At 43.7% G+C, this 20,893-nt stretch overlaps 1 protein-coding gene across 6 annotated transcripts in view; it reads left to right on the forward strand.

Moving 5' to 3' along the window:
• The window catches only part of mpp7a (MAGUK p55 scaffold protein 7a), a 175,035-nt gene that overhangs the window by 102,277 nt on the left and 51,865 nt on the right, over window positions 1–20,893 (forward strand). For all 6 annotated transcript variants that reach the window (XM_088072300.1, XM_088072301.1, XM_088072302.1 and 3 more), the window contains 5 exons: window positions 12,778–12,859; window positions 13,318–13,403; window positions 14,039–14,113; window positions 17,073–17,269; window positions 17,928–17,992. In XM_088072300.1, coding sequence (XP_087928426.1) covers window positions 12,778–12,859; window positions 13,318–13,403; window positions 14,039–14,113; window positions 17,073–17,269; window positions 17,928–17,992 — 505 coding nt within the window. The remainder of the gene's footprint in view (window positions 1–12,777; window positions 12,860–13,317; window positions 13,404–14,038; window positions 14,114–17,072; window positions 17,270–17,927; window positions 17,993–20,893) is intronic.

The following is a 20,893-nucleotide window of genomic DNA, read 5'->3' on the forward strand; positions in this document are numbered from 1 at the left end:
TTTAGTGGGTTGAATTTTCCTTTAATTGTCTTTTTTTATGCCATGGAGGAGCCATAGCATCATCCCAAAGCATCTTGGAAAATCCCAATCCTCACACACACAAAACACGTTAACTAGCAGAAGATGACTTCCAACGCCCACAGATGGGTACACCACAGCTGTTGGGGTGACCATGGGTATGATGTGAGAACATTAGAGGCCGACAGGCCTGCTGCGGCCGGCTCTGTTCCTCTCATTTGGATGTTCTGGAAGCGTGGTGACGCAGATGTAAATAGCAGACTTGGAGATGCACGCCGTGCATGCCCCGCTGTTTTCACGTTCCTTTTATACATCACTTGACGACTCGCTCAATGCCACTCAGTCGGTATTGGCTCACATCGACGTCAGAATGCCGTTCATTCACTTCTCCCACTCAGTTCATCTTTAGTTGTCCTCCTACGAGCACACCATCTTTCTTTTTCAGCAAGCCTCTCATGCTTCAACCCTCCAAATGATTTCTCTCATGTGTTTTTGCTATTAGGACCATTTCTCCGGTCATTTTTTTGGCATTTAGATATTTGTAACAAATTTATTTCAAAGTGATGTGACGGAATAATTGCTTTTCAGAGGTTATAACTTAATTAAAATGCATTTTACTGCCCTTTAAGTAAAGACTTACCCCTTTTACTCTGCGGACACCTGTTGTTCAAAAGCATAAATTATTAAATGCACCTTTCCACATTCCTGTTGTTCATTTCAGCAAAATTTTCATTACCGGTGCAATATTGACACCCTATTCATCCCTTTCTCGCTCACTTCTTCCATCCCAGGTTGTTAGGCATCATTAGCAGCCATAAAACTCCACTGCCAGGAATGTGACAGGATCAATGTCAGGCTCTATCACTCTCCCTCCCCTCCTCTTCCCCTTTTTCTCTCTGCTCTCTGTTGTTGCACACTTAGGATTGGTTTTCCCATCATGACTGGGTGTCACTGGGTGCAGCTGAATGGAAACTGTAGACTGCAGGGTCCGTGCCATCCAGCTGGTAATGCCAACCTACATAGCGTCCTGCCTGGCACCAGCTAGCATCAATCAATACAACTGTACCACTACTGGGCACGGCCCCCCATCCGCCCCAGCCACTGGATACCAGTGCATCAGCTGGACTTCTCATTATGGACCCACAAATAGCACCAGAACAGCTTGAGAGCTATAGAAGTTGCTGCACATGCAAATGTAGATGACATGTCCAACGTTATTATTGTAAAAGCTCCAAGTGCGTGATTGATGTCGGCGGATTTTCTTTTTTTAATAAGGGAGCTGATAATTGCGACGAGACGGGAAAGTCTTGCGATCGATTCGGTTTTGTGACGAAATTAGTTTTCCATGAATGGCAGTCGCAGGAATGAGCTATTGGCAATTTGACATGCCATGCTTTTCTCATCTGCGGCGGGCGGGCCTCCTCTGACACAATTGGGACGGTCGGATCGCGGCCGCTCTGATTCCATTTGTCTGGAAGCCTTCACAAACACATTCATTCAGATAGTCTAAATACAGCCACATTATTATGTATTTAAACGGTGCTGGTGCGAATGTACACAAATGCAGGTTTACACGCCGAAATAAAGTGTGATGCTGAAAACCTTGAGGAGACGTCCTTGATTGAGACAGTTATCAAAAAGAGACTAGATAGAGAGTTTGCTATTGTCTGTTTACATCAGAATGTGGAAAACGGGGGAAAAGTAATGACACTGGCTGGGAATTAATGGAGCAGCTAATGAGATTAGAGCAGACAGCACACATGTTAGTGTTTTACAGATAGACCCATGTGCTTTAAAAGCAATACATCTTTCATTTGATGGATTAGGCTGCAGTGTCTTGGGAGCGTTGCAAAGGAAGATGGAGCACCGCGCTCTAAAACATGAGGACAAGTGGGGAGCACTGCTGGTGTTGACTGGCTTACTGTGTCGTGTTTTGTTGTGTGTGTGTGTGTGTGTGTGTGTGTGTGTGTGTGTGTGTGTGTGTGTGTGTGTGTGTGTGTGTGTGTGTGTGTGTGTAGTGCATTAGGTTCAACTGCAGGCTGCTGTTCCTGCTGAAGCATCCATATTAATGTTTATGTACTGAGAGCATTCACCATGTGCCTGTTTTTAGTGGCTGTTGTGTGAGAGAACACATGCAGTGTGCGTGACTGCATATGTGTATTATAGTGCTTTGCAGTGTACTAAATGCAGTATAATTAAAGGGTCCCAGCTCATTAAATTAGGTCAATATAATCTAATGAAAAAGTACTTAACTCTGTTTATCTCACAATGACAGCATTTCATTTTTTCATATTGTCAAGAAGCTTACATGGATATATGGTATGTTCTTTAGATGAAGCCTCATGGAGGCTGGTGCTGACAGGATCCATCCAGATTTGGCATTTAATATGCAGAGTGATAAAGATTATATTATATATATGTAGGTCTAGTTAACTTTTGCAGCATTTGTTCTGTTTTATACATTACCATGAGCCACGGTTACTCAGCTTACTTTACCAGGGGGCAATTTTGCTAAAAGAATGGAAGCCAGGGGCCGGTCTATAAACAAAATTGTTTATTAATATATTAAATGAAATGCCTGATTACAATCTTTTGATGTTTATTGTCCTCCCTCATACTTGCTAAAAGGCAATTCTAGTCACAGCCCCGAGCAGGCCAGATATTTGTTGCGGCATGTCTCGGATTTGAGGACATTTGGGGTTTAACCCAGACCTTTGGTTGTCGATACCCTCTCTGCTGACCAGTTGTCAATTACAGAGCCAGAACTGTGTCAAAATGAGAAGCTGGGAGTAGAGAGTCGGTCTACACCTCTGACAGCCGAGAGATACTTGCTGAAAGGACGATGTCATTTATTATTCTTTTACTGGGTTTCAGAATCACTGGACAACAGTGAAATATCTATTATAAAAGAGAGAGAGAGAGAGATGAAACATAACGGGGTGTCTGCTGGTCTAATCATTGAGACAAGCACATAACTACAAATTAAAAAAAACACTGAAATGTATGGTTTGCCAATATTAGGTGTACAAGGTGCAACAGAGGTCCTTAGCCAGAATTTAAGTTTTTATTTATTTATTTTTTAAGGTAACACATAGCATCAAATTTGTCTTTATTTATTATTACTATAATTATCAAATCTTTCACGGGTTATCATGTGGCAACTTCGGTGGTCATTATCAATATTTTATTTATGATGTAATTTAGTTGTCTCAAATTTTGGATATTGTGATATTTTAAGAGTTGTCTTTTCCTGGTTTTAAAGTTAAATTACAGTAAAGTGCTGTGATATTCCGAACTTATCAGACATCGTCTAGCTGTTCTATTATTTGTTTTTACCAATTTAGTTATTCTATCAAGATTACTGATTCTTATATATCAATAATATCATACCTGATTATGATTTATTTATCAATCTCATTGTGTTTACCAGTAGCCAACCCTGCAATATGCTGCAATATCCATATCAAGGTATTTAGTCAAAAATGTTGTGATATTTGATTTTCTCCATATTGTCCAGCCCTAAGAGAGCATCAGTACATATAGTAGTATGTCACAGCAGTAGGTTACACAAATAAAATTTCACCTGAACTGTATATGTTTAAATATGTAATTTAAGTTTACATGAATATGATAGATATATGATAAAAATTAGGGATGTGAATTCAGAAGCTGTTCATGGATAAGATAAGCAGGTAGGAATGTGAGTTTTTGGCGAATGCAGCAAATAAATACCTTACACACAGAGGTGCTTCATCAAATTGATGCAAAGATAATTTAAAAAAATGAAAATATTGCATAGAGCAGACATGGAAAAGCCCCTGTGTTTGTTCATGTGCTTGTCCAACACTCGGTCCAGCGGCTGTTACACCTCCCTCGCAGCCTGTCAAGTTGTGAATGAGAAAACACGCACGGCTTCCAAAGCCACATCTGAGGCATTCCCAGATCCTAATCTCACGGCCCTCTTAAAGAAAACGTCTTCCTCCCATCATGTGCAATCATAAACGTGCCGCCACTCCTGCTCTTTTCCGCTCGGCGCTGCGACAGCCAGAAAGCTCGGAGGCTTGAATGTGGGCATTGTTGCCCGTCGGGGCCGGGCGCTCCTCAGCGGCCCTGCTTCCCAGCCCACTTTGGAAATGAGAAGTGACATGTGAAAGTGCTGTTTTCTTTAGCCGGGATAACGACAGGGAAAACACCAAACAATCCCAGGGCAGATAGACCTGTCTGTGTGACACAACTGTCTCTTTGTATGCGTTCATGCAGCAGTACATCATGACTAAATATCTGGCGCTGTCCAGCTTGTAGCAAGGAGGCAGCGATTCCACTCAGCCTACATGGTGATTCATGCGGACAGGACGGAAAGAAACACACACATTTGGTAAGATAGCAGATTCACACACCCAAAATCCTCCGGCACCTGTCTGAAGCACTAAGGTGGGCTTGCTAAGTGTGTTTTCATAGCAACTGGGTAATGACTTGCACTAACATTAAGGTTTAAAGAGGCAGAGGAGGGAAAGGAAAGAGGGGGTGGAGGAAGACAAATGAAGGTAAGCGGCTCCGTCACACGGCCCTCTGCATCACATTACCTGGCAGTTTCTCCTGGAATCTCTCCTGCTCGCCATAATTATCATAATAATGACCTGCAATTTTCCTTTTTCTCAGTGTACTTGTTAATTACGACTGGAAGGTCAAGACCGGGGTTAAGGAAATAAAAAGGGAAACCAGAGCCCGGTTTGGTGCGAGATGGAGACTAGGAATGAAGAGAGGAAGGGTAGAGCAAGGGGGGGGAGTCGCTTTTATTAGTTGCAATCACAAGAGATTTAATAAAACAGGTGGAAAGGCATGCAGCAGGTCACCCAGAGGGGATTGGCCAGCAGCGGCGGCTCTGTTGCATCAGCTCGAAAAACCATTTAAAACCTCGGGTGCCTTTCACTGCTTCTTTCTTTCTTTTTGCAGGAATGATATAGATTTTCATCTGGGCTCCTGCTAATTCTTTATAGTGCTGTATTAATCTTTATAGGTGACCATAACACTCAATGGATTTTCTGATCATGACCGAATAATATTACATGATTTTTACTCCTCTTGAGCAGCGCTGGAGGCTGTTCGAGGAAGTATGCAAGAGCTCGTAAATATGCCGGAGTCGGTGCGCCCAACGGTCATGTGTGTTATGTGTGGGGGGCTCTATGCCATCTCAGTGAGGTAAGATTAAATGACACACTCCAACACCAGATATGATTGGAGGTAATTGTATTTTAATGTCCAGGAGGCCCATTCCCACTTTGTATTTGGTTTTTCCACGGCCGACATCTGGTGCGAAGAACGCCAGCATGTGTTTCCACTACACTTGTATTTAGACCTCTAAACACAGCAGTCAACACAGCAGTCGGCAGGAGTTTATTGTCGCTGTTACACTTTTGCTGTTAAGTGACATCATGTCAAAACACGTCGGCCTCTCCGCCCGGGCCACTCGCGTTTGTTTTCCCTTGTCGCTCTCAATTTGGAGGGAGAAATAATGTTTGTCAAATGCCACAGCGTTGGGTTCGGTTCATGGGGCGATGTTTTGAGTGGTCGTTACGGGCCGAGGGCCGTGTGTTTGAAATGCAGCACCGCGCTTGTTTTCCCTGGCGGGTTAAGAGCTGCGGAGTGGCTTCAGTTGTGGCCTCGGCTAAGGTAAAGAGATCCTCGGATCACTCTTTTCCAGCGCTTACTAGACAGGCCACACATAGCCTGCCCCAGACCCCTAGACGTGTGATGAGCCAGGCCAAGACAACTAGCCAGCACTCTCGTCATCCATACAACCCCGAGTACAAGCCAGCCAGCTTCCATCATGTCATCCAGCCATCCATCCACTCCATCAGCCAGAGGGCACTCTAATTGCCCCATAAAGACTTAGCTCGCCAGAAACTCATTGCGGCCAACCCCAGCCAAGCTAACATGACGAGTAATCCAACATCCAGCTTGTCTTACTCCTCTTATCTGCTGAAGTTTCATGGCACTACTGTGCGCTGACAGTTCCCTGGACAACCTCGCCTCCATTCCATTCCCTCTAATAAACACACTCTCATACATGACGGGATCCAAATTTCAGTCCCTATTCTCTCCCTCTTTTTTTTTTCTTTTCTCGGCACTCTATGAGGTGTGAGCCATTTGTCATCACGTACTTAATGTGGCTGCCATGTCAGCATGTGTGCTCCAGTGCGCGCGCTGGGAGGGGGTGATGGCTTGATATGGACAAGCGTCGCTCCAGTTCTCCTCATCATACAGGGGAGACTAAGCCGTTGCGTTTTGGCGAGCCCAACAATAACAATCAGAGGCATTTATGTGTCAGAAATGGAGGAATAGAGCTGGGAGCAGCGGCTGCATATGGAGCTGATCACGTTAGGAGTGGAGGCTTCGGATCGCCTTACTGATGACTAATTGACCACAGCTAGGAGGCCCTCCTCAGTCCACGATGACCCCCCTCTCGTCTCTATTTTTGACTGTGTGTTTCTGTGCCTCCTGCCCTTCAAAGATCCATTTTTGGAGTCTATTTTTATACTCTGCCAAAGTCCAAACTGCAGCAATGGTTGACAACAAGAAAGAGAGAATCAGCTTCTTAAAAACACCATCTTGTGTGCACACCACGCTATCTTTTTCCGTGCAAACAGCGCAACTGAGCCACTTGATGGTTAAGTGGCGCCTTGTCTCTAATTGCTAACATAGCGTAGCCCATTCATCAGGCTTAGTGACTGTCCAGCATCAATCATCCAGTCTTTTGAGGTTTCTCTCGGGCCAGTTTGGCCGGACTTCAGGTAGAAGCTCTCATAGAAACACACACGCGGATACGCTCGCATGCACACAAAAAACACACCTACACATGCTGTCACTCATGCGTGTACGCGCTTTGACAGACATTCCCCTTCTGACTTCCTGCACTGTTTCCATGCGCGAGGAAAAGTCTGAAATGGCTTCCATGTGCCAGTAGGCGTTGAAGGCTCGGTGTAAACGCAGCCATCAGCTTGTGCTAATGCTCAGCTGCTACACCAGGAAGCCCATCTCGGTGCTGGAGGGTCTTTGCCTACCTTGTTTCTTCCTTATGTGTATCACACACACACACACACACATACACACACACACACACACACACACACACACACACACATTGTGCAGCTTATTTAGGTTGTAGCCTGACTGTTTATGTATTTGTTTAACAGAGCAAGGACTCCTCATTAGTGGCCATGCATGGCTGGATGCTGATGATAGCACCCATAGGGTATCAGGGGGGAGGTGATGCTAAGTTCAGGATGTTGAATTTGCCTCCCCCTCGTTCCAGCTGCCTCTCAGTGCTTCCAAGCTATTCGTCAGGCCTCCAGGAGAGGCTGATGTACCCCTGGGGGATCGAGAGAATGAAAGCTGACGGTAGATCGTAACGAGGTGGAGAGGGGAAGTGTGGCGCTCTCGAAATAATCAAGGATCGGGAAAATTTGGGCTCTACAGAATTTTGGACTGGCGAAAGAGAAACGTGATTATGTGAGGTGTTGTTGATTATTCCAACAGTTTGCGGTCGATTTGAACTCGGCTACTTTTAGCTTTCTTCTGCTTACTACCTGCAGATACTGAGGCCAAGAGTGCCTTCACTGACGCTAGCTGACCTCTGCTTTTTCTCACACCTTTCTCTAAACTTTTTTTTTCTCACAGCTTCTACTTTTTGTCATGCTCTTTAGTTTTCAGCCTCAAGCTGCTGTGGAGGCCTTTGCACACCGAGTCTGTACTATTGCATATTTAAAAATTATGTACAACCTTAAATTGTCTCGATCACATTTATAAAGTGACTCCAAAACTTTTGTCCCTGTTAAAGCTTTTGGAATGGGTTTAATTTTCTACATTTTTTTTTTATTTTTTTTACTTAATTTCTTTATTAGAAAGTGACAGTATTTTACCACAGGAAACTTGAATTAATTTGCACTACCTAGTGTGCCACAGGACCAGATTCAGATATAAAGATGAATCTGAATCTCTTGTGGTTCTGACAAATTTGCAGAGGACATCTGTGCTCGAAGACAGGTCCAACTCTTTGAACTTGCCAAGCTTTGTGCATCCGTCAAAAGTCTCTGGAGAGTTCTTTGACCAAGGAGCAGTGAAGAAAATGTGCGGGACAGGTTATGTCATTTCATAACTCATATAGCTTACTTTCAGCAGGTTAGATAGTAATATTCACCTGGATGATGATGTTGAGGAGCAGGATGTAATAGCGGTTGAGAACACTGACAGAAAGAGACAGAGCGACATTTCTCTAGTGCTGACGTGATGTTGTGAAGATTGGTCCGGCTAAGCAAGACTACTTTTTTGTTGCTCTTAGTCCCTCTCTTCTTATTTCTATGGTTCTTTCTCATCATATCTCCTTAGTTTATATTTTCTTCTTATTCATTCACTCACTGAGTCACTTACTCATTCACAGTCTTCCTCTCAACTCTGACCCCAACTTATTCACCCACAGCCCACCTCCCTCACCTCCCTTTCAGTCAGTTCGTCAGTCCCGACTCTCCTCTGGTCTTCCACTTACCCTCCAGTCTGGCTCGCTCGTGTTGCCACTGGAGCGTTTTGGCCTCTCTCAGCTTTCCTTATCAGACAGAGCTCATTTGGCTACCGTACCAGGGCTGAGTTCAGACTGGGGTTGGCCAGATTAAGATGGGAGGCTCCCCCTCCCTCCATAAATCCCGTGCTCCTTTGCTTCTGGCTTGGCCTGCCTGCGTAGGCCCGTCACGTTGAAGGGCAGTGGGTCAGATGAGAATCACGGAGAGTAGAGTGTTTAAAATAACTGCAGATTCAAATAACTCCTCCAAGAGAGTCATTAAGGTGTGAGAGAAAAATGAGAAAGGGCAAATTTGTCCACTGACACCCGAGTTTGTTTCTCTACTGGTGTAAAAACACATAAAGCATGGTGGTTTGAATGAATAAAATGGTCTCCTCGTTTCCCAGAGTTCGCGACCCCATCCGTTTGTGTTTGCATGCTAAATGCGCTGCTATATAATCACCATTGCCACTTGCAATAAAACTCTTAAAAGCGGTGTTTCTAAATGGCATCATGTGATTTAAGCCATATGTGTCAAAACACGATTTATATCTACTCACCATATGTGAGCAGATTCCATAGATAGGCATAGACGTGCGGTGTGGAGCACGTCTGTGGAGCCAATTGTCGTTAGGAACTTGGAGTCCAAGGCTGCTTCTCTGGTGTTTAGTTAGCCTTTAGACTGCCACCAGCCACCAGGGACCCCTGGGGACACAATAAAAATATCCATCATACCACTGGCCATCAGCCAGCTCGAAAAAGGAGAGTCCAAAAGAAAAAGCAGAGAGAGAAAGTTAATGACCACATGTCTGAATACTCCTGTGAGATTTCCTGCAGACTCCCCATCTCACCCTGTTGTCTGTCACAGTCCGTCTCTCTCCCCGCAGAGCTCTATTCTTTCAGACACGCGCACAAAAGGCCTCTCTGTCTGACCGAGGGCCATTGCATCACAGACAGCTGCTTTAAGTCACACTGAGGGCTTATATGTGACCCTGACACCGCGGCCTGACAGTGCCTTCTCCTCTCTCTGACCGGCTCTACTGATTTCTCTCCTACTGCAACCTCTCGAGTTTCTATAATAAGCCCAATTATTCTATTAGGTCCGCAACTCTCTGCAAAACCTACCACTGTCTTATCCCCATGTCCTTCCCCGTCTCCGCACCCTGAAGGCCTTGAGGAAACCATTATCTAGGAGGAAAACCATTAGGTGTGAGAAGGTCGTAAAAACAACCAAGATGACATGCTAATGGAATAGGCAAAGTGGCACAAACCAGAGACTCCTTTGGTCTTTGAGGGTTTTTTTCCCAGCATATCTCCTCCTGCGCTTTCATCGATGGTAGTAGCCAGAACCATTTTGGACCTGACGGGGAAACCTTTGCAATCCAGCGGTCGACCTGGGAGGCAATGGATTAGGACAGCTGAAATAAAGCACGGCTGCTGAGCGGCGTGAGGAAGGCTCCAAGCCTTTTTTTTTGTAACTGAAATAAAAACAATCTTCTGGGATGATGGGAATAGCAGCTAAGAAAGGGTGGAAGGATGAGTTGCAGCCCCGACAAACTATGTGTCGACTAGACGACGCATCTGTCTGGTTCGGGTCGTCCGGCCCGAGAGAGGGTGACGCCGCATGTTGGGTTGCAGTTTGTGATCCTATTCCACCCGTAAACCCCAGCCAGGCTGGTGCCTAAATGGTGTTTGTGGGAGGGCTTTGACAGGTTGGCACCCAGTGAGCCTATTGTTTTATGGCAAAGGGAAGAAGCTATTTGGGTTTACTGGCGAAAGCATCACCAGTCATTTTTAATAAGAAAGACGAAACCCTATCCTCTTCTCTGTGTGTCTTTCTGGCTGAACACCAAGCCCATAAAGGAGGACAGAGCAGTCTTGAGCCACTGTGTGTGTGTGTGTGTGTGTGTTTGGAGTCTGTGGCCTCGTACTTGGTTAGCCCTCAGTGCCATTAATGCCCTCACTACTACTGCAGTGACAGAGACATTCAGACTATCAGTAACAAAGAGTCTGTTGACCTTGTTGAATCCATGCATGTATCATGAAATTCTGGATACAGCATGGAGGCAGGGCCCCTTTCATTCATATGAGAGCTGCTCAGTAGCACATGAAGCAAAAAATGCTCTCCACATTATAGAAATAACGAGTATCCAGACCATTATGGAACCCAGAGAGCATGCACACTGTGCCCGAGCAGGTAACTTCCTCCAGCAGAGCAACTGACTTCCGGTTTAGAGCTTCCTTAGCTTGAATGGCGATGAAATTATTTACTACTACGGCTCTTTTAGACTTTTCAAATGTTATCAAACTGAGTGGATTACATTTTGACAGTGTAAGGAGTCATTTTTTGACGCTCAGAAAAAATTATCCACTGAGATTTAGACGTCTCTTTCCCAATGTAAGTAAATGGGAAAAAGTCTTATGGGCCCAATGGCATCACATGACAGACCCGGACGGTGTAATTCCATTTAATTGTGTGTTTGTGTGCATGTGTGAGTGAGTGTGTGTATTTGTCTGTGTACAACACTTGCATACTACTGGACCAATCCTACCTACCAACCTACCAAACCTACCAACCAAATATTTTGTAGGAGCTTTTTTGACTGTGCTCAAGGACCTCTTGTGGTTGCGGTGATTCACAGAAATGTGAAATGTGAAATGTGAAAAAGTGAAATTTTGTGTTAAGATTTTGTGTTGTCATATCAGTTATCTATAATTTATATCCTATCCAAGTGATTCTTCTTCGTTTATGTCATAATTTGAACCAATAAAATATATGTTTAGCCCCTGAAAGTAAACACTTGCAAAGACTGGAACATGACCTTTTGAAAAAAAAACCAAAAAACCCTTGTTTTAAACATTCTCTGTTTTTAATATCCAAAATAGCTCTCACAGGGAGACTGAAAATAATTGCAACATTAGTTTTCATATTCCTCATGTTCCAACAATTCCAAAAATGAATAGTTTATCAACTCCTCAAGAATTTTGAATGAAAACATACAAGGAATTGGACTCATTTTATTCACTCTCTATTTTGTCATTGAGTGCAAACTCTAGAGCAAAAGGTATTTCTGGCAATGAGCTGGGCTAAAAACAAGCTTTACCTAATTCATTGCAGGCCACATTCTGGCCTTTGTCGTGGCTCAAAAATAACATTCAAACAAAATTTTGGTCTTATTTTGAACTGGATCATCTGCAGATTAATTCCTGAATAGTTTATGAACCACTAAAGCTGGATGAAAAAAAAAGACATTTGTTTTCTTTCCCCACATCTTGACCGCACAGGAACAGAAAGAGACAATTCCACTGAGCGCAGCTGCGCCACGTGTATTGCCTAGAGTGGCCCTGATCATTTCCTGTGGCCGCCTGGCAGAGATCTGAACTGTGCTGAGAGCACTTTTCTACTTCAATGTAAAATTGTTGGAAAATTTTACTTGGCATACTAATTTTTTAATTGATCTGTCGTTGTTTCTTTGAAAAATTTAGTCTTGAAGATCGAATTAAGTGGCTTGTTGGTGTAAAACTTTGAGCTTCTTTCCCCCGTACTTGTATTCCACTGGAATTTGATTTAAAAATTCCAAGGAATTAGTAAAAAGTTAAAAGAAAATTACCTGAAAAATAGCAAAAATAGAAAAGAAAGAAAAAGAAAAGAAAACAAACAATAAAATAAAAAAGATAAACCGTTAAAAAATAAATAAATAAATATTCTTTCTGTAACTTTAATATATAACTATTGTAATTAGAACTGTTTAGTGGGCATTTCCCATTAGTTCTTGGATAATTTTTCAATAATTTTCTTTATTCTCTCTCTTTTTTTTTTTTTAGCCATTTACAAATTTCTTGCTAAATTGCAGATTGTGCCCCCCCCCCCATGTTTTTGAAGTAAATCAAACCAATTTGCTCACATTTCAGAGGTTTAAACGCTTTTAAAAACCATGTCAATGCTGCACAAATAAGCTGACATTTGTTAAAGGTTTCAAAGGAGCAAAAATACGAATCAATTTTTCTGGAAAAGTAATCCAAATCAGCCATTTTGGTAATGAGCATTCTCATGAGTAAGAAGTTTATGTCATTGAATTTCGACCAGATGCGCCTGACTGTCATATTGGACTATCATCATTTAACATTTCAACAGCGCAACTGTAAGCAGAGTGAAAATCCAGCGCGGTTCATCCAGTTTTTCATTATTCTCTGTGATTGCTTTGCAGGGAGCAACGATAAGGCGTGATGAGCGCACAGGAGCCATCCTCGTGGCCCGGATCATGAGAGGAGGAGCGGCTGACAGAAGCGGTCAGTTTTTCCTCTTTTGTCTACCAAAATATTTGTGTAAAAGTACTCTATATCCCAGCAGGATTACATCCAGTGTGTAGCAAAGACGGGATGCATTCAGGGATTATCCCTGCACCTGAATCCACTAGTTGTGTGCCTTTTCCATTTTGTAAATATGTACATAAATGACAAATACACCGTGAAGCTCTGCTGGTTGTCCACATGTTTTCGGTTTGATTTTGTGTTCATTGTGTCCAGTCTGTTTTTCACTCTGCCACAAGCCAAAGGCGAATTTCCACACGTGTCTACAATGATGTTTTGATTCTTTTCCAATCTCAAATGCCACCACGGTGATAAACAGTAATCCATAGTGCTGTACACATCCCGCGGCTTTGTGAGCACCGGACTCTTACACAGTAGCCTTCTTCTATTAGGACGGGAGATTGTAGATGTGTAAACTTTGTGCCTGTGTGTGGCAGGACTGATTCATGTCGGAGATGAACTGAAGGAGGTCAATGGAATCCCTGTGGACGACAAGAAACCAGAGGAAATCATTCGTATTCTGGTAAGCCTCATCTGTTTGTGTGTGCATTCTCCCCCGTGTGTGTGCTGTTCAAAGCTTCCTCCCATGTTTCAGCTCCTCTCCCTTGGCGAAAATAACATTCCTTGTTTGTGATGGCAAAAAAACCTCCCCCATCTCATCCAGGACCATGTGCTCTTGCATCGCAGCGCTGAAAAACCAAACACCGGCCTTTCTCTACAAGTCTTTCCTGGCCTTTAGACCGCATGCATGGAGCCACGCCGTCCCCCCTGGGCGAGATTGATGCTCAGTAGTTCCTCCAAGCAGGCTCCGCCACAGGCCTCAAATAAGCTCCGCCGTGGGCCTGCCAGGGGGGACAACTGGAGAGAGAAGAGAGAGTCTCTTAAACTCCAGAGGCAGACACAAAGGCCTCCGGAGCTGATGATAGCTTTCATCACTCCTCCTTTTACCCCCACACACACACACTCCATCCCTGCCAAGCAGAGTCATCCAATCCTTATAACCCTTCCATTGTTGAAAAATCAAACAGTGCTTTGCATGATGTGACTTTCATTGGATTAGGTGCGTCGTGAAATATTTGCAGGACAGATGACTGCTGTTTCCAGGCCTCCTCTATTTGGATCTAAACTGCTCTATGTCTTGTCTTTCTTAATTCTAAGGCCCAGTCTCAAGGAGCCATTACCTTTAAAGTTGTCCCCGGCATCAAGGAGGAGGCGCCAGCCAAGGAGCCAAAGGTAGGTCATGTCCCGGTGTAATCGTTATGTTGATTGGGTTAAACTCATCGACTTACAGAACAGAGACATTTTCTTCACTCCAGCATGATGGAGCTTTGTTGGAACATTGTTTTTTGAGTTGTTGAGAGGAAAATTTGTATGAACAAGGGAAGAGGAAAACTGTAAAATGGTAATAAAAAGAGGGAGTACAATAGCCAGGTCAGGTTATGAAACACTACCCGAGTTTCAGTACAGATGATAAAATTCGGATATCTTACTTTGAGGACTCTAAACATGTTCTTCTACGAACTGCAGGCGATAACCATAGTCAGAGGCATTATGTATTTGGGTTGTCCTTCCGTCTGTATGTACTGATGCTATATTTTAGGGAACAAAATATCTCAAGAACCCCTTTAAGCAATTTCTTCAAATTTTAGCACAAATGTCCACTTAGACTTGATGATGAACTGATTGGATTTTGGTGGTCAAAGGCAAAAGGGAATTTCCTTAAATTTTGGCACAAATGTCTAATGAAGATGATGAAGGCACAACATTTCATATCCAAAAGGTCACAGGTCAACTTCACTGTGAACATTTGGTTAAGCATTGTAAACTGGGGTAATTATTGTTTCTTCTGTCTCTGCACAGCACTAATGTTGGTAGAGTGTTGGATGCCCACTGACGTCTGAGGGACGTCTCAATCTCAACACTGAAAGGTTTTCGTGAAATAACGTCATGTGAAATTTGAGCTCAAGTTTAAAGAAGAGCTGTGAGCGTTAAAACATTAATCGTAATGCGATTAAGGGCCGTAATTAACGCGTCTTTTTTTTTAATCCCATTAATCACTGGCCGACATTCCCATCTTTACACAACATTCCATGTCATGCTAACTTCTCAGTGAGGGGACAGAATAACGCTCCAAAGTCAGGCTAACATTTGGTGATGGAAAAACAGCATGGTCATTTCCCTGGGGTCCCTTGACCTCTGACCTCAAGATATCTTAATGAAAATGGTTCTGTGGGTACCCATGAGTCTCACCTTTACAGAAATGCCCTCTAAATGCTCATCCCATGCTTTTTCTGTCAATTAATCTAATCTGGTTAGAGATAATTCACCTTTGTAATATAGACTTCATAACTGTTTTGTAATACAAAATAATGGAATTGAAAATTGAAAAAGAAAAAAAAAGAAAACATTTTATTAAAAAATGCAATTAATCAGGATTTTGCATGTCATCCCCTCTCTTTCACTCTTACGCTCGGTCTTGTCAATGCAGGCAAAAATACACAAAAATAATGTTTTTTAAAAAGTATCGTGATTACCTATAAAAATTCATGTGCATAATCGCGATTTAAAAAATTAATTTAATGACGTAGCCATATATTCACTTCTATTCACATCACCTGGCACGAGCTTGAGTCTTTTTGCATTTTTGCACTGACTTTATATTTAACCATGCCGCGTGCAAAATTTTATCTGCGTTTGGTCTGAACATTCCTTTAGTGGACTTCTCAAATGTTGCCTTAATACATGTAGATGTACAAGAAGTTTAGCCAAACAAAGGAAGAAAAACATAATGATCCTGTCGAGACATTTAATGCCAGCTGATGACACATTTCTCTTTCTGTACCAAAAAAGTTTTGCGGTTTGATACCCAGCCACATGTAGGACAAGATTATCTTCATTCATGTTGGGCTGCTGCAGGAGACGGTAGCTCGTAGCCATTCATTCTGAGGGTGGTTTATCTGACACTCCAATCAGCATGCCATCATTCTCACCCACTGGGGTGTTGATAGTCCATTTCTCACACGCTCATCTATCAGAATCAGACAGATGGATGGCTGGATCCACTCTCAGATTTTAAGCTCTGAGGTCGAAGGCGGTTTATCATTATTAGCCCACCCTGCATGTGTAACAGGGGTGTACAGGACAGGGTGGGCCACTTATATCCTTTGTCATCGTGTAATGGTTGGAGCTGTCTGGCCGTGTGAGAAATCGCCCGCCGGTGCCAAACACTCAGCCACTCCTTCATGAGAATAGCCCGCTTACATCAGGTAGTGTGTGTGCCTCAAAGGGGCAGCTAAGTGGCTGAGCATCTACCAGCCAAAAAAACGCAGCCAAGGGAAGAAAAGCAGCAGATCTCAGCATGTAGATGTATGAGTATATTCTGCAACAGAGTTTCGCAGCCAGCGCGGCCGTTATGACCCAAACAAAACATCTCTGTCTGAGGCATAATTTTACTACATGGCACAAAGCACTCTTTAAATCAACAGGACATCGAAAAACTGTAATCTCTCCCTCCCTTGTTTTCCTCTCTCGCGCACACACTTTCCTTCCCTCTCTTTTCTCTTCCCACATGTACTGAGGTGTCTCAGGAGCGATAACTCATCATGACAGAACTCAATTTGGACAGAGGACACGGCAAGGTGCTTTAGGTTGCAGCCCGCCGCCCACAACAGGGGAAAAGATGTCGGAGATTTTTCCGCTGTAACCTCCTTTGTGTTGATGAGTTGTGTCCACCCCCGCTGCCAGAGCAAATTAAAGAAAGAAAACAACTTTTTTTTTTCAGGTTTGTTCCTGTAATGTGGAAAGATTACTGATATTAGATTGTGTTTAGAATTAGAGCACGTCAACGGGTGGAACAAAGCGAGTGGAGCCTCTGACTCAGGAGATGTTACGTCTCGCCACACTTGGAAGACGGTGACAGGGCTTAGTGCATCCGAAAGTGTTGATGGAACCACATGGAGAAACTCACTTGGCCAGTGGTGGCGGGTTTCAACTTCTGATTGCAATGACCTTTCTAGAATAATCACCCTGAGCGTTGGTGAAGCACCTTCTGTGTTCGCTGCGAGCTTGCAGAGTTCACACTCGACGCAATGGAGGGAAAGGTCTTTTACAGTGAACCGCTGCTTTTTCCTGTTGTGCCCTGAATCCAGCTCTTTGTTCCCCCCTCCCCTCCCCTTTTCTGCTGTGTGCCCAGGTGTTCATGAAGGCGCTCTTTGACTACGACCCCAAAGAGGACAAAGCCATCCCATGTAAGGAGGCTGGACTGGCCTTCAAGAAGGGCTCCATCCTTCAGATCATGAGCCAAGATGATGCAACCTGGTGGCAGGCCAAAATTGAGGGAGAAGCCAACCCGCGTGCCGGCTTAATCCCGTCCAAACAATTCCAGGAGAGGTAAGAAACAACGTCGAGCTAAATCAGCCTGTCCTGTCTACCGGTGCCTCTTAACACGGCTGGCCCAAGTGTCGTTACTGCTGTCACAGCCACACAAGTTTCACCCTCTTTCTCTCCCCCCTTTTTTTTTCTCCTATGCTTTTTTTCTTCCTTCACACTGCCAAAATAGTCTGGATTTCCGCACAATGTCTGGCCCGAAATGAGTAATGACAGAAAATGATAGTGCTGGTACCGATCCACTTTGGATGGCAAGTGGATGGAAAATCGCACATCAGTGTGCGCTCGGACGGCCGCACTTGATGTGCAACACAGAGCTCAGGAGGCCGGGGCAGTTTCTTGGCAGCGTCCAAGAGGAGGGGAAAAAACACACGCGCGCACACACACACACACACACACACTGAGAAAGAGGAAAGGAGAAAAGTGAAAGAAAAGAACATTCACATTTAACCCTGCAGTTTGGTCAACAAGTGTTTCTCCTTCACCTCCACCCTCCTTCATCTCTCTTCTTTTTCTTTCACCGGTCTGAGCCGACAGATTGAGACTGGTGCATATTGAAGCGTAGCAAGGAGTGTTTATTATTCCCAACGCGGTCGTGAAAACAGATGGTTTTATTGTGCCTTTTTTCTCTTTTTCTTTATCCTCCTCTCTCTTTTTCCAGGAGATTTGCACTGCCGCGACCTGCTGCGACTCTCCAGCCCCAGAAGACCTTGAGCCGACGAGCATGTAAGCGTTTATTATCAGAACATGACAACACGTTGCAACAGGTGGGTGGGTTTAGGAGAGGTAATGCCGAGGATGGAATAATAGTGACTAACAAACGGTGAAAGCTAGGGATGTTACTCAGGACTCATCCCTGCGCTCTGAAGTCTGCTGCACCGTCGCGCCGCTTCACGCCTGTCATCGGAGGAAGTGTTGTGTCTGGATTCAGCTTCCTTCTTATTTTCCCGTCTGCTCCATGTTTCACTCTCTCAGTCTGTCTTCCCAGACTCTCTTTCCTCTGTCCCTCTCCGCCTCTCCATGTGTTGATGCGGTCTCAGTCATGCACGGGCTTTAATGCAGGGAAGGAGGAGGTTCTGCCCTCTGGAAAACCTCTTTACACCTACCAGCCAAAAACGCCAGCCAGCCTAACCATCCAGCTCACCTCTCCACATCTCAGAGCGCCCAGTGACAGATTAATGATCTGATTCAAGACCTACACATGTGATAGAGGCGCAACGTTGCTCTGCTGAGCGCATTAATGTACCTTATTAATATTAGGCTGGACGGCGACCCCGAGCCTGGCCGGTCAGTGTAGCACAGTTAGGGAGAACGCATCAGCAGGAGAAGTGTGCTATAACAAGCCTGGATGTAGGAGATCAGGAAATGGGGGGATTATAGCTAAATTACCCTTATAAATCAAAGGTTGTTGATTGCTTTGTAATGAGGACAGAAGACATAAACCATGTTACACAAGAAAAGGACAGCAGCAGAAACAATTAGGTATGGCCGACAGACCCTGGTTTTAGATTCAAGACGAGAAAAGAGCCATGAGCCGCTGGAGGGTGTTGAAATACTGCAGGTTTTGAAGCTACAGCTTGTAACTTCAATACTTTTTTTTTAAACTGTTATCAGGGCTGCCTCTTTAAAGTCAAATCATCAGTCAGAGACCCTTTAATCAACTGAGATTCCTTCAAGGGAATCAGTTCTTTTCATTGGATTTTTTTGGTCACTCATTGTGTTTCTGGGGCTTTTTGGCCCCTAGATTTAGATGCAGCTTTAGCTGAGTGAACACTCCTTGGTTCTATGCTGCTCGCAAGGTATACACTGTGCCATTTTGGGCTGTCCCAGAGTTGTGGGATTAGAGACAGCCTGGGATAAAATTTCTGGCAGTGTCAGAAATTTGGGATGACCATCTCACTGTGTGACTGCTGTAACAACCTACATCTAGACTTAGACTTAGACTTAGACACGTTTATTTATCCCACTTGTGGGAAATTAACTTGTCACAGCAGCCGTGTGTACAGAAAAAAATATATAAAAATATCAATATATACAAAATATAAAATATAAAACTATGCAACCAATAGAAATGCAGCATGAAACGATGCTCTGATCAGCGCCACACTGCTAAATGCTCATAGATGCTAATAAATACTTGAAGCTCTCGATGGGAAATTGGCATGCAAAGTTGGCCTTTTTTCCCAATCCACATTGTCCTCCTCTTCTTCTTCTTCTTCAGACTTTTTCTGGCACACACATAAATGCAACTACAGCAAGGGCTCAATCCATGTTTGTTACGTTTTTCTCTTACCATTACAGCGGCGTAGATTGATGATGCACGCTGACGTTTTGTTCTTGCACGTTGACATTGATGGACGTATGTCTTGCCTGCCTGTATACAAACTTGATGTCGTACCCAAGTTTATTAATATATATGTCGTGGAGTGTAGCTTCGCTAAATTTATGAGATTGCAAAAATCTTCCAGTCAGCAGGAGGCTTAAGTGACTCTTCAGCTCTGATTGGTTGTTTAGCAAATGCCTCTAAAAGGTCTACAAGGAGGAGGAACAATTTTTTACAGACTATTGGTCTCATGTACTGCTGTGAGGATTTTGCGAAAGTTACGGGAAATATGACAAAAAGCTGTTTTTTATAAAAGTTACCAATTCCAGCTATAAATTACATCATAATTTTGAATTAGACAGCTTGATTTTCTTAAAGAGAGGGGTTGCAGGGGTTTTAATGGTAATACTGAGAGTGAACTTTTGAAACATTTGAAAAGATTAAACGCAAGTGCAAAGTGGAATGAAAATTGTCTTGTTTTGCTCTTTACCAATCAATCAGATTAAAATACACAAGTGTCTTCAAAAAGAAGTGGTGTTCAATCACAGCTGTTGATTTAACAACTGTGATTGAACACATTCACTCCCATCAGCCACCAAAAAGAGAAGCAGACTGAGTGAGTGTGCAGCCAGTGTTTTTTAAGACAGCAGTCCATCTCTCATGTCCAGCTGCAAAGTCCAAAACAGTGATTTCTGCTTAGGAAGAACCCCAAACACCTTAGAATGCTTCTTTTAATTCTGGATTTTCACATGAAAAAAAGAGTAAATTTCAAGTCCAAATTGGCACAATGTGCCCTTATTAAGACTGCGCCCACCTGTTGTGGCTGCTGTGCATGCCACAATCATCCGCAGGACTTTCTGTTGCACCTGAGTGAAAACCCCTGTAAGAGATTCCCCTGACATGCAGTCTCAAAATGACAAAGATATTAGCCATGGTTTACAATCAGTTGCCAAATAGCAATTTGGTTTGTATACGGTGAGCTGCAGTGCATGAACGGGAAGCCTATCCAGCTGGCATGGTGGCTGCGCATTACAATATAACTGCGTGTGCATGCCTGTAGCCATGGAGCAGGAAAACACGCTGCCAATATCTGCTGTGGGTCCTGCAGAAGGTGTGGGCCGGTGCGCCCCCACACAGAACTCAGAGCGCAGTTTGCTTACAGCCTGAACTTTATGTGAAATTTGTGTTTTCTTGCAATATTCAAAACTGAAAATGAATGAAAAAATTGTCCCATATGCAGCTTTTGTTTGTGCAGCTTCAACAACAAAGTAATAACAAAGACATTATCCACATTTCTTTTGTTT

The sequence above is a fragment of the Plectropomus leopardus genome, chromosome 21, assembly GCF_026936395.1.
Source record: "Plectropomus leopardus strain MGB_pleo_1.0 chromosome 21, ASM2693639v1, whole genome shotgun sequence".
NCBI lineage: Eukaryota > Metazoa > Chordata > Actinopteri > Perciformes > Serranidae > Plectropomus > Plectropomus leopardus.